The sequence below is a fragment of the Grampus griseus genome, assembly GCF_964374135.1.
Source record: "Grampus griseus genome assembly, chromosome: 20".
Taxonomy (NCBI): Eukaryota; Metazoa; Chordata; class Mammalia; order Artiodactyla; family Delphinidae; genus Grampus; species Grampus griseus.
The window spans coordinates 10769683-10782332 of NC_139014.1; the positions used below are offsets into that span (position 1 = coordinate 10769683).

General features: G+C 45.7%; 1 protein-coding gene across 1 annotated transcript in view; it reads left to right on the top strand.

Moving 5' to 3' along the window:
* RNF213 (ring finger protein 213) overlaps nucleotides 1-12650 on the top strand; it is a gene marked incomplete at its 5' end in the record, with an annotated part of 109779 nt that overhangs the window by 61400 nt on the left and 35729 nt on the right. The window contains 8 exons of the mRNA XM_082679577.1: nucleotides 438-4043; nucleotides 5613-5749; nucleotides 6163-6258; nucleotides 7154-7272; nucleotides 8577-8696; nucleotides 9208-9350; nucleotides 9899-10038; nucleotides 10277-10441. Of these exons, the coding sequence (XP_082535703.1) occupies nucleotides 438-4043; nucleotides 5613-5749; nucleotides 6163-6258; nucleotides 7154-7272; nucleotides 8577-8696; nucleotides 9208-9350; nucleotides 9899-10038; nucleotides 10277-10441 (4526 nt within the window). The remainder of the gene's footprint in view (nucleotides 1-437; nucleotides 4044-5612; nucleotides 5750-6162; nucleotides 6259-7153; nucleotides 7273-8576; nucleotides 8697-9207; nucleotides 9351-9898; nucleotides 10039-10276; nucleotides 10442-12650) is intronic.

Here is a 12650-nt window from a genome sequence, read left to right on the forward strand (position 1 = left end):
TCATCGGGATGGATGCTGTATGTCTGGGTTAAATGCCAGTGGTGCTGGGAATGCAGAAAACTCATTTGCTAGGAGGAGCACCATCTTTCTTAATGGTAGCTGACAGGGAAAGGAGACTTTCATCATCTCAGTTTCTTAACAAAAGGGAGTTTTATGCGGACATACACACACACGTGCACGCGTATGTACTTGATGGAGAGATTTAGTTCCAAGAGGTTGGGTAGAAAAGGGCTTTGTGATCGACAGTGCAGCTCATATGATGCCTGAATGTGCAAAAGGTAACACCCCATGCAAAGAGGAATCTACAGAAATCCCTTCATGGAAAGTGATTTTTCGTAAAGGTCCATGCAGTCTAGACCATGTGGAGGATTAAAACACAAAAGCATTTTTTAGGCAATTCAGCCATAACTCATTTCATTTGTGTCTCTTCTTTCCAGAGTACACTTGTCCCCCAGTTCAATTTTCTAGACATCTTCCCCAAAGTCACGTGCAGGCCTCCCAAAGAAGTGATCAGCATGGAGCTGGATCCTCAGTGGAGCTATGAAGAGCCAGGAATGGACCAGAGAGCGTTCTGCAGTGAAACATTCCAGAGACCTTACCAATATCTAAGGCGGTTCCATCAGAAAGAAAACCTAGACACATTTCAGTACCAAAAAGGCTCTGTTGAGGGCAGCCCCGGTGAATGCATCCAACATCTCCTGATTTACTGTGGGGTGATAAACCCATCCTGGTCAGAGCTTCGGAACTTTGCTCGGTTCTTGAACTACCAGCTCCGAGATTGTGAGGCTTCTCTCTTCTGCGATCCCAGCTTTGTTGGAGACACTCTGGTGGGTTTCAAGAACTTTGTGGTCACCTTCATGATCTTCATGGCACGAGATTTCGCCACGCCTACACTTCACACATCCGACCAAAGCCCAGGGAAGTACACAGTCACCATGGACGGGGTCAAGGAAAAAGATCTTGCCCCTTTTACTCTCCGGAAGAGGTGGGAGTCAGAGCCCCACCCGTACGTGTTCTTCAACAGTGACCACACATCCATGACGTTCATAGGCTTCCATTTCCAGCCCAATCAGAACGGCGGTGTTGACGCCATTGACCGCTTGAGTGGGGAAGTAATCAAGAAGGATGTTATGACAGTGCAACTGTATGAGGGCCTGTTACTTCAGAGGGTGCCCTTCAATGTGGACTTTGACCAGCTGCCCCGACATGAGAAACTTGAAAAGCTGTGCCTGGCCTTGGGGATCCAGTGGCCCATCGACCCTGATGAAACATACGAGCTTACAACGGACAATATGCTTAAGATCCTTGCCATCGAGATGCGTTTCCGGTGTGGCATCCCTGTCATCATCATGGGAGAAACCGGCTGTGGGAAAACAAGACTCATTAAATTCCTCAGTGACCTGCGGCGTGGGGGTGCTGACGCTGACACCATGAAGTTGGTCAAGGTTCACGGAGGAACAGCTGCCGACATGATCTACTCCAAGGTCAGGGAGGCCGAAGCACTCGCCTGCTTCAATAAGGACCAATTTCAGCTAGACACCATCTTGTTCTTTGATGAAGCCAACACCACAGAGGCCATAAGCTGCATCAAAGAGGTCCTGTGTGACCACACAGTGGGTGGCAAGCCCCTGGTTAAGAATTCTGGCTTGCATATCATAGCAGCCTGCAACCCTTACCGGAAGCACACCCAGGAGATGATCTGCCGTCTGGAGTCAGCTGGATTGGGATACAGGGTTAGTGCAGAAGAGACGGCGGAGAGGCTTGGCTCCATCCCCCTGAGGCAGCTGGTGTACCGCGTTCACGCTCTGCCGCCGAGCCTGATCCCCCTGGTGTGGGACTTCGGACAGTTGAATGACTCAGCAGAAAAGCTCTACATCCAGCAGATTGTCCAGAGACTAGTGAACTCCATCGTGATGGTGCAGAGCGAGACTCGTGTGATCACCGAAGTGCTTTCTGCCTCTCAGGGTTTCATGAGGAAAAGACAAAATGAATGCAGTTTTGTCAGCCTCAGGGATGTGGAACGCTGTGTGAAAGTTTTCAAATGGTTTTACGACCACAGTGAGATGCTCTTGTCTAAGCTGGATTCCTTTCTCTGCGAGTCTGATGTCATCCAAAATGACTTTGAGAGAGATCCCATCCTCTGGTCCTTGGTGCTGGCCATCGGGGTATGTTACCACGCCTCTTTAGAGAAGAAGGAATCTTATCGGAAAGCCATTTGCAGGTTCTTTCCAGAACCATATAATGATAGCAAGATTATCCTGCATGAGATAACACATACCCAGGATCTTTTTCTGAATGACGTATCTCTGAGGAAAACCATCGCTAAGAACTTGGCTTTGAAGGAGAATGTCTTCATGATGGTTATCTGCATCGAGCTCAAGATTCCTCTCTTCCTGGTGGGCAAGCCCGGCAGCTCCAAATCTCTCGCCAAGACCATCGTGGCAGATGCCATGCAAGGCCAGGCTGCGCACTCGGACCTATTCCGGAGCCTGAAGCAGGTCCATCTGGTGTCGTTCCAGTGTAGCCCTCATTCCACCCCACAGGGCATTATAGGCACCTTCAAGCAGTGTGCCCGCTTCCAGCAGGGGAAAGACCTGGAGCAGTACGTCTCCGTGGTGGTGTTAGATGAGGTTGGACTGGCAGAAGACTCGCCCAAAATGCCCCTGAAGGCTCTGCACCCACTGCTGGAAGATGGATGCATTGAAGACGATCCCGCCCCCCACAAAAAAGTTGGCTTCATAGGCATTTCCAACTGGGCCCTGGACCCCGCCAAGATGAACCGGGGTATTTTTGTGTCACGTGGCAGCCCCAATAAGAGAGAGCTCATTGAGAGCGCCAGGGGAATTTGCTCTTCAGAGCCCCTCGTCCAAGAAAGAATCCGAGGATACTTTGCATCCTTTGCCAAAGCCTATGAAACAGTATGTAAGAGGCAGGACAAGGAGTTCTTTGGGCTTCGTGACTACTACAGCCTCATCAAAATGGTGTTTGCCGCGGCAAAAGCCTCTAATAAAGAGCCTTCCCCTCAAGACATCGCACAAGCTGTCCTTCGGAACTTCAGTGGCAAAGACGACATCCACGCCCTGGATATTTTTTCATCCAATTTACCTGAGGCAAAGTGCACAGAAGAAATCAGCACCATGCATTTGATCCAGCAGAACATATACGGTGATCTTCAGAAGGCATCTGGCAGAGAGCTGGACGACTCCGAATCCCGCTACCTGCTCGTGCTGACCAGAAACTATGTGGCCCTGCAGATCCTGCAGCAGGCGTTCTTCAGTGCAGACCAGCCAGAGATTATTTTTGGATCCAGTTTTCCCAAGGACCAAGAGTACACCCAGATCTGCAGAAATATCAACCGAGTGAAGATATGCATGGAAACCGGCAAGATGGTGGTGCTGCTCAATCTGCAGAACCTCTATGAGAGCCTCTATGATGCGCTCAATCAGTACTACGTCTACCTCGGCGGCCAGAAGTACGTGGACCTCGGTCTGGGGACCCATCGGGTCAAATGTCGGGTTCACCCAGACTTCCGCTTGATAGTCATCGAGGAGAAAGATGTCGTCTACAAACATTTTCCCATCCCCCTCATTAACCGGCTAGAGAAGCACTATCTGGACATCAACACTGTTTTGGAGAAATGGCAGAAGAATATCGTGGAAGAGCTTAAGGTCTGGGTGGAGAAGTTCATAGACGTGAAAGCAGAGCAGTTTCTAGCCAGACCCAAGTACAGCCCTTCCGATGTCTTCATGGGCTACCACTCAGACACGTGTGCCTCTGTGGTGCTCCAGGTCATAGAGCGGCTGGGGCACAAGGTCTTGACGGATGAGCTTTACCAGGAGGTATCTGAGCAGGCCAAACTGGTGCTGCTGGATTGTGCCACACCTGATGCTGTAGTTCGGCTGAACGCTTCCTCACTAGGCCTGTTCACCGCACAGTCCCTGTCGCAAGCATACTATTACAGGCAGCAGCATAACTCCTTTGCAGACTTCTTCCAGGCTCACCTTTGCACGATGGATGCGGGGCGCCGTGCCGTCTTCACAGAGGTGATTATCTTTCTATATTTTACCCTTTTTCTCTTTTACCTCAGGATCCTTGACTCGCTGAATCAAGAATTCAAGAGTCTTTGCAAGTCAGTGTATAGGAACCGTAAATGAATGTGTTAAGACTTTTGGTTCCTCTCCTTGGCAAGTGCAAGGAGACCTATATATTTATACATGTTAGTTTAACCAAGTTTCGAGTGCCCATTTTTCTGCAGTGCTGTGCACAGTGTTCACTTCAACAAATGAGGTTTGAGTACACTGGGGATATAAAGATGAATTAACACAGGGCTTGGCCTTGGTCTACATACAGTGTAAGGTGGAAGGACACTCATGAACGGGTACTGTTGATATCTTATGACAGTGCTATCCACAGAGGCAAAGAGGAGCAACACAGATCAGGATACGAGGTCGCGTGAACCCATCTTTAATAAGAGATGACCGTCAAGCTAATTGTAAAGTATGGTTGGGAAGGTATTATAGGCAGAGGACCTTATTTGAGCAAGGATGTCAAGGTTTAAAACAACACAGTCTGTGCAGGAAACCAGGAGTTAAAGGCTGATGAAGCTTAAAGTTCAAGGCTGCGAGTGCTGAGAGATGGGGATGAGATATAACTGGAGAGACTTCATGGAGGGTCTTGTCAGTAGCACCAAGGAGCTTTGTCTTCCTTGTATAGAGGGGAGTGATGGAGAAATGTGTGTGGAGAGAGGAAGGAAAAAAGTCCGATAAAAGACTCACAGAAAAGATAGACCAGTAGGGAGGCTGCAGTACCAGTTCAGTCAAAGTAGAGGATGGATGGGTGGAATTGAGACATAGTAGGGATGCAGATTGGCAGAGGTAATGATTGATTCCTTATAGGGGCTCTGGGAGATGGAGGAGGCTAGACATGGCTCCCTGGATTCTTCCTTGGATGACCAAAAGTTTGGTAAATCACAATCTAGGTATGAGCAGCAAGTTTGGCAGAGGCAGTGGTGAATTCCATTTGGGATGGGCTTTGATGTTCCTGTAACATCTAGGTAGACTATCATGCAGTTGGATATAGGAATAGGAAACTCAGTGGTAAGGCCAGCCTGGAGATAACGATTCAGGACCTAGGATATCAGCATGCCCTTAAGGAGTGTATTTGTTGCACTGTGCGGTGTGATCCAGTGGCAGGGGAGAATTGCTAACAGCTGTGGGAAGGGACATGAATGGCCAACTCGATCTGAAAGTATGAAGTAAGATTGCAAAGGAGAAATGGCATTTGTTCTGAGCCCTAAGGTATCATCAGAACTGTCAGTAGGATCCAAAGTAGGAAAAGACACTGGAGTCTAGGAAGACTTGAAGGCCTCTTAGGGACAGGGTGACTCTTCTCTCCAATACGTTTGATCCTGTAGGTTCTGTTTACCTCAGCACTGCCTCGTTTTGGAAAACTCCACTGGGTTTGTATTCTTTTCTGTCTGTGTACCAACTGCACGCTGAGGAGCCCATGGAAGATATTTGCTGAACATCCTCATGTTTCTGGGATCTAAACCTAGCGGACGTGCAACCCTTTCTTGCATTCCAGCGAATTATTTGCATTTCCTGCCTTTGCAGATCACAACGTTCTCCAGACTGCTAACCAGTCATGACTGTGAACTTTTAGAATCAGAAGTAATGGACAGGGCTCTGAAACTCACCATCCTGTCACTGCAGCACTTTGACACCGAGTACTCCTTCCTCAGGGAAGTTCGGTGAGGGTCTCTGCCTTCCCCTCCCGTTCCTTTCCCTCCTCAGGATCCATCACTTTGTATTTCATATGTATGGCTATGGTAACCACTGGTGTTCTCACCACTTTTGGTTAGTGAACCTTGAGGACATGTGACTCTGAAAAGGATGTTGTTAAATTCTCCAGGTGTCCTTCTCATCTCTGTTATCCTCTGCAAAAACAGCCCTCTCTGAATCCAGCATCCTTATGCCTCATTGGGAGGCATTTATTGGGGCTTTTTTCTTTCTCTGCTGGATTGTCTACCCACCTTACTTGCAGAGGAAAATCCCACCTGAATAGTTTTTCTATATACCCCTTCTATTTCCCATCACTTTGGAGAATATTATCACCAATTTTTAGGACAGAAAACTCACTTGGATAATTTCCTTTTTCTTTCAGAAACTGCTTAGCTCACAAAGCCAGTTATAAAATCCTCATTATTCAAACAGATTTTGAAGATGGAATTCACAGTGCTCAGCTCATCGCTTCAGCAAAGTATGTTTTTGTTATTTTTCTCGGAAACTGCGTAGGAAACTCCAAATTTATTCAGGAGCTCCTAAAGAATTTCTTCCCTGAAAACTGTATAGTATCAGAATGAACATTAAAAATAAGAATAAAAATTATTCTCCCTTTTTATTCCTCTAAATGTGGACTAGAGAAACAAAGAGAGAAAAGGCTCATAACAACACAAAAATAGCCAAATGCAACAAGTGTAAATAACAGAATATTAGCAGGATATAAAAGAGTATCCTTGGAACATAGGTTAGCAGACATAATTTGGTCATTATTCATTTTAAACTACATGATACGAAGTTATTGCAAGTTTAAGGGCCATAATGGTATTTAAATGCTTTCAGTTGTATTTGTTGGGCAGCTTTATATTGTTTGTAGGGGAAATTTGATACTTTTAGAATTAACTACGTTCCCTTATTACTTGATGTTTAAGTAAAAGTAATTTCTGGACCTTCTAAAGCATTGGAAACCATATTTCATATCTTGGTTGTCTTTGGCCATTGGTTGTCTGTTCACAGAACTCTGTTTCTTGAAATGGAAAGGTCCGCCAGCCTCACCTTAGTAGCATCAGAGCAAGCCCATCAAGGGTTGTAAGATAGGGTTCCTGACCAATAAAAAAAAAAATGCCATTTCAAAGCAGAGGGATGCAAGAATGGGGGAAAGAGATGAGCCTACTTAGAGAGGTCTTGCTCCCATTCTCTTGTAAGAGAGGATAGCAAGCTTGAGGGTATGAAATCTATTTAAAGCTAAAAAAAATGTGAGATGGAACTTGACCGCTCCGAGGACACCCTTCAGGCATTTTACAACGTCCATTTTGTTTATTTTCTTGGGTTTTGTTTTGATTTATTTTGTCTTTGCTTGTTTGTTTTTAAAATAGGTATTCTGCTATAAATGAAATCAACAAGATACAAGGAAATAAGGACTACGTCTTAGTCTATTTCATCACAAAACTGTCCCGGATGGGAAGTGGAACGTCCTTTGTAGGATCCCATGGAGGTAGGACCAAAATATTAGTGAATATGTTTGTTTAATGATGTTTAAGTTGTTTCTAATTTGGTCCTATGATGTACAAAGTCTGACATTGGAACATTAATATTAATCTCAACAATATTTTTTTCATTGAGATTTCTTACTGCTGATTAATGCAAAAAACACTCATCTTTGGACTGGCTGTTCCAACATATAGCACTTCTTTCATCACTTGTCGATAAACACTTGATTAATCTCTGGTTCCTCACCTTTTACTATATGGATAATGCAGAGAGAGAGTTCCAGCTAACAGTGTTACGAATGCATGGATACTTTATGCCTGCTTCTGGGGTGGGGAAATGCTATCTTAAATCTCTCTCTCTCTCTCTTTTTTCCTGAGGAATTAGCCACCAAATATTTATCACACAGGCACACCTCGTTTAAGTGCACTTTGCTTTATTACACTTGACGGATACTGCGTTTTTTACAAATTGAAGGTTTGTGCCAAGTCTATCGGTGCCATTTTTCTGAAAGCATTTGCTCACTTCATGTCTCTGTGTCATATTTTGGCAATTCTCGCAATATTTCAAACATTTTCATTATCATATGTTCTATGGTGACATGGGATCAGTGACCTTTGATGTTACTATTACGACTAGCTGAGGGCTCAATGAGGGTTAGCATTTTTTAGCAATGCGGTATTTTTTTGGTTGTTTTGTTTTTGTGTGTGCTATACAATATTTTTTAATTAAGGCATGTACATTGTTTTTTGAGACATAATGCTATTGCACACTTAATAAAATACAGTATAATGTAAACATAACTTTTATAGGCACTGGGAAACCAAAAAAATTGTGTGATTCAATTTATTGTAATATTTGTTTTTTCGTGATGGTCTGGACCTGATCCCAAAGTATCTCCAAGGAATCCCCTGTATGAGAAAATTAGTATTCTAGAAATAGGCAAATAACAGTTTACTTTAATAATTTCATAGTTAATGGGGGGCAAAGCTTGCCGTTGTCTCACACCCCTCTACTAATTATGATACAGCAAGTTTAATAACAAATTTATAAAAGAATCACAAGCCTTCTTCAAACATTTTTTACAAAGTAGTCATCTCAGTTCTTAAAACTGAATTTTATGCTAAAGTTGCTAACAGCTGTAGCATGACATCTATATGGTTCCTGTGTATATTGAAGGAATTAGACTTCAGGATACAAATTGTTCATTCCTCAGTGCGTTGAAACATAGGGTTGGTAGTGTATCCCTGCTTATGACTGACAGGAAGAAACCAGAGGAGACAGGGAAGCTTCTGGGGCTTGTTTTCCCAGGGCTGTGGCAGTCTGTACACATCGACGACCTCCGGAGATCCACAGTGATGGTTTCGGACGTGACTAAATTGCAGGATGTGGCCATCAGCCAGCTGTTTAAGCCAGAAGATCAGCCTGAGTGTGAGTGTGGAGGAAAGGTCCTCGGGGAGACAGGATGGTGGGAGTGGCTGCAGGGAGGTGTGTGCGGCGCTGCGAGGATGGGACCTTAGGCTACCATTCCCTTGGGTCCAACACCTGCCCCTCGGCAAGAGCTCGGGACATGTTTGCTGAACTGAGTGATGATGAATCGAGGGCACTGTCTACTGCTTTCCAAGGCCAGGAGAAGACAGTATTTCCACAGGAAAGGTAGGTCTTTGCAGGTGCCTGTGGAACATGTCAGATTCTGTCTGCGCTGCCTCCCAGATCAGCCATCCGAGCCCAGGACGGAGGTTCAGGTTGCACTGATGGACCACATCCAGTGGGCGAACAGAGGCTGATCTGCATGACTGACGGCCTGTCCTTTGGGGACCCTCCCCCGAGCTGTTGCCAGGGAAATCCCAGTGGTTAGAGCCCCAGCACGCCACGTAGAGGCTGTTGCCAGCGCTCCCCTTCCACCTCTGAACAGTAACTCCATTGTTTTGCTTCTATGCAGTGGAGGTGGAACACGGGGCCCAAGACGATGGTGAGGAGGTGATGGAAACTGAGGTGGCTACATCAGGGGAAGTGGCAGAGGTGGAAATGGAGACAGAAAGTTCTGAGGCAATGGACAGCCCGACCTCTGGACCAGGAAGTGATGTGAGTTCTTGCTCTTTCTAGTCCTCTGAGCCTCCGTGCTGTTGGGCTGCCCTTCCTTAGACTTGTCTGAGGAGTGGACTCAGCTGTCCAGGGCTTAGCCCAACACTCCTCCCCCTGCCACTGCAAGTGCAGGTGAATTACCAGTACCAGATCTGACCTTGGCTTTTCCTGGTGTCCCCTGGTCAGTTTTGCTCTGATCCTTGACCACTGACGGGGTCCCCAGGCACACGGGTTCATGTTACAGTGGTTTCCTTTTTTTTACTTTTTATGGCTGTACCACGTGGGTTGTAGGATGTTAGTTCCCTGACTAGGGATTGAACCCAGGCCCACAGCAGTGAAAGTGCCGGAGCCTTAACCACCGGACCGCCAGGGAATTCCCTCACAGTGGTTCTAAGGGGAACTTGGCAAGAGCACGTGGCGGGAGCTTGGGCAGGAGGAACACTGTGCCCCCTGCACATAGGCGCTTAGACCTTGTCTCCCATGTGTCGCCTGGCTTCTCCTGACTTGTAAGTGACAGAAACGGAAGGTTTGATTGTCTCTGTCGACAGACGCAGATCCTGGACACCACCAGGCTGCTGGGAAGCTGTATCCAGGGCGCCGTGGGCATGCTCAGAGACCAGAACGAGGCTTGTCAGCGCAGCATGCGGAGGGTGTCCATTCTCCTCAGCCTCCTAGACGAAGATGGCAAGTACAGAGGCGTGGGGCCCCTCTTGCCTGCACGCCAGCCTGGGCTCCTTCTTTGGACCATGAATCATCCCCCCGCTGCCGCTTTCTGTGGCTCCCAGAAGCAGCTGGCCCCCTGGGAATCTAAGTGCACCTCCGGGATTTCTGTAGACCTGGCCTGCCCAAAGGAAACGGGCTTACCCTCCTGCTGGGGCAGGTCAGGGATGCAGAGCCTACCACTCGGTGCCCGGGGATGTGCTGAGTGCCCATCTGCTCTGCTTTTCCATAGCCGCTTTCTTACGGGTCACCAAGATGCGCCTCTCTGTCCTTTTAAAGAAGCAAGAAGAGAACTACCTCTACAATGTGAAAGACTGGGTGGTGAGGGAAGCCTCCAATCAGGACGCTCTGCAGGAAGCCGGCACGTTCAGGTACTGCCGTGAAGGGAAACCAGGGCTGGCTGGGGGGTGGATGCATGGCTCTTCCAGCCGAGGAGACGCTTCTTTCCAAACCTCTGAGAAATTCAGAGCTGTCAATATTTTTTCCCCAGAGCACAAGATGGTCTGGGCGGCAGTTACATGGGGTTTGCCAGACTCTTTTCTCTACTTTTGTGTGAGTTTAAATTTTTTCATAACACACAACAAAACAAAACAACCCAGAACATCTGTTCTTGTTGGATGTAAACTTGTACCAGCATGACCATTACCATAGAAATGGGAGCCTTTTTAGGTTAGTAAATTAAGGGAGGGAAGCGAAGTTGTTTTCCCAGGCCTCCTGCGTGAAGTTATTTGATTACTACGAAAATAAGACCCAGAGTATTCACTTGTTGTCCCTGGTCCTTTTTCTGCAAAACTTGACATTGTTTTCAAGACTAGCCCGTGACAACCTTTGTGGCTGAGGCAGGGGGCATTTGCTCTGGATTCCAAATGGAAGATTCCACCCGCCCCTGTCGGCAGGGTCGTCTTAGACCTGTGACTTCACCACCCTGGCCCTCCGTTTCTTCATCTCTGAGAGAAAGGTTAACTCATCCGGAGGCTTGGATTCAGCAGGGGTGTGTCGCCTTCATGCCATTGGCAGGGGGGACACGTGGGAACATCCAGGGTTAAATGGACCATGTGAGCTTATTGATGCTGGGTTTGTGACTGTAGGGTTTTTCTGCTTCTGTGTTTTTCTGTAGTTAGCCTTCATTTCTTTCCTAATTGTACCTTCTGAAGGAACTTTATAAGATTAGATTTGGACCTAGAATTATTTTCATTTCCCTTGGTTCCTCTGTATGGATTTTACTAAATGCTTGTTTTTACATAAATGCTTCTTAAAATCTGTATTTTCAATGTACCCTTGACACCACCCCTTCACTTACTGCACTTCCCACATTTGCCAGTGTTCAAAGGGTGTTCATAGTGGCAAGGGTGGCCCCACTTGTCACTGCTCTGCTGTTCGCTCTGCGTCAGGACTGGCCTCCTTGCACTCAGGGGCCGCCATGGATCCGACCAGCATCCGAGTCCAGGTGGAGCTCTGGGGCCTACTGGCCCGTTCTCACAGGGGTTTGGAAGCTGACTGCTCACCCTCCATGTGTTTTGGATTTCAGTCATTTGCCCTCTTGGCATTAAATAATCCAAATTGGGATAGTCTTTACACAGTCAGCCCTCCATATCCTCAGGTTCCAAATTCACAGACTCAACCAACTGCGGGCCGAAAATATTCGGGAAAAAAAAAATTCCGGAAAGTTCCAAAAAGCAAAACTTGAATTTGCCACATGCTGGCAACTATCTGCATAGCATTTACCTTGTATTTACAACAGTTTACGTAGTGTTGACTTTGTATTAGGTGTTATAGGTAATCTAAGGATGATTTAAAGTGTAAAGGAGGATGTACGTAGGTTATATGCAAATACTGCACCATTTTATATAAGGGACTTGAGCATCCTCAGATTTTGTATCTGTCAGGGTCCTGGAACCAACCCCTTATGGGTATGGAGGGATGACTGTACTAGGGTTTTTCCAGCACCCAAAGTCTGCATATGTGACCAGGTACAGCTTCCCCCATTTCTCCCTGCAGCCAGCTTTTACCTTTCACTCTCACAGTTTTCTGCACATTTCTGGTTCAATATTTTTAAAAAGTATTTCTTTTTCTTTTCAAAATGGAACATGCATTTTTCTCCCCAATATTAATTACCTAGTAGTAGATTTCTTTGGCCTTACCATAAGAATTTTTAAATGACTTAAGTTTATTTTTATAAAATAAAATATATTTTATTACTAAATATAATTGTACATGTATGAGTTAATATAAGCAGTCAAGTTTATATATATGTGTATATACGTATATATAAATATTCAGATCTAATGTACAAAACCATCAACAATAAAAACTAAGTTCTAGATAAAGATATGCTTTCTTGTTTAACGTACCTGGAATGAATTTACTTTGGTCTCTTTATTATATTCTATTCCCAACTGATTTTTTTTTTTCTTAAAATAACATTTTTTTCAAATGAATTTGGTCATTCTTTTCTTTATTTATAGAGCCTGGATGACTTGTTCTGGAAAACAGCTATATAACAAAATAAAACAAATACTACTTGGCCTTTTCAACGAACTAATTCCAGTTTATTAGAGGTAGAATTAAGGACCTTTCCAA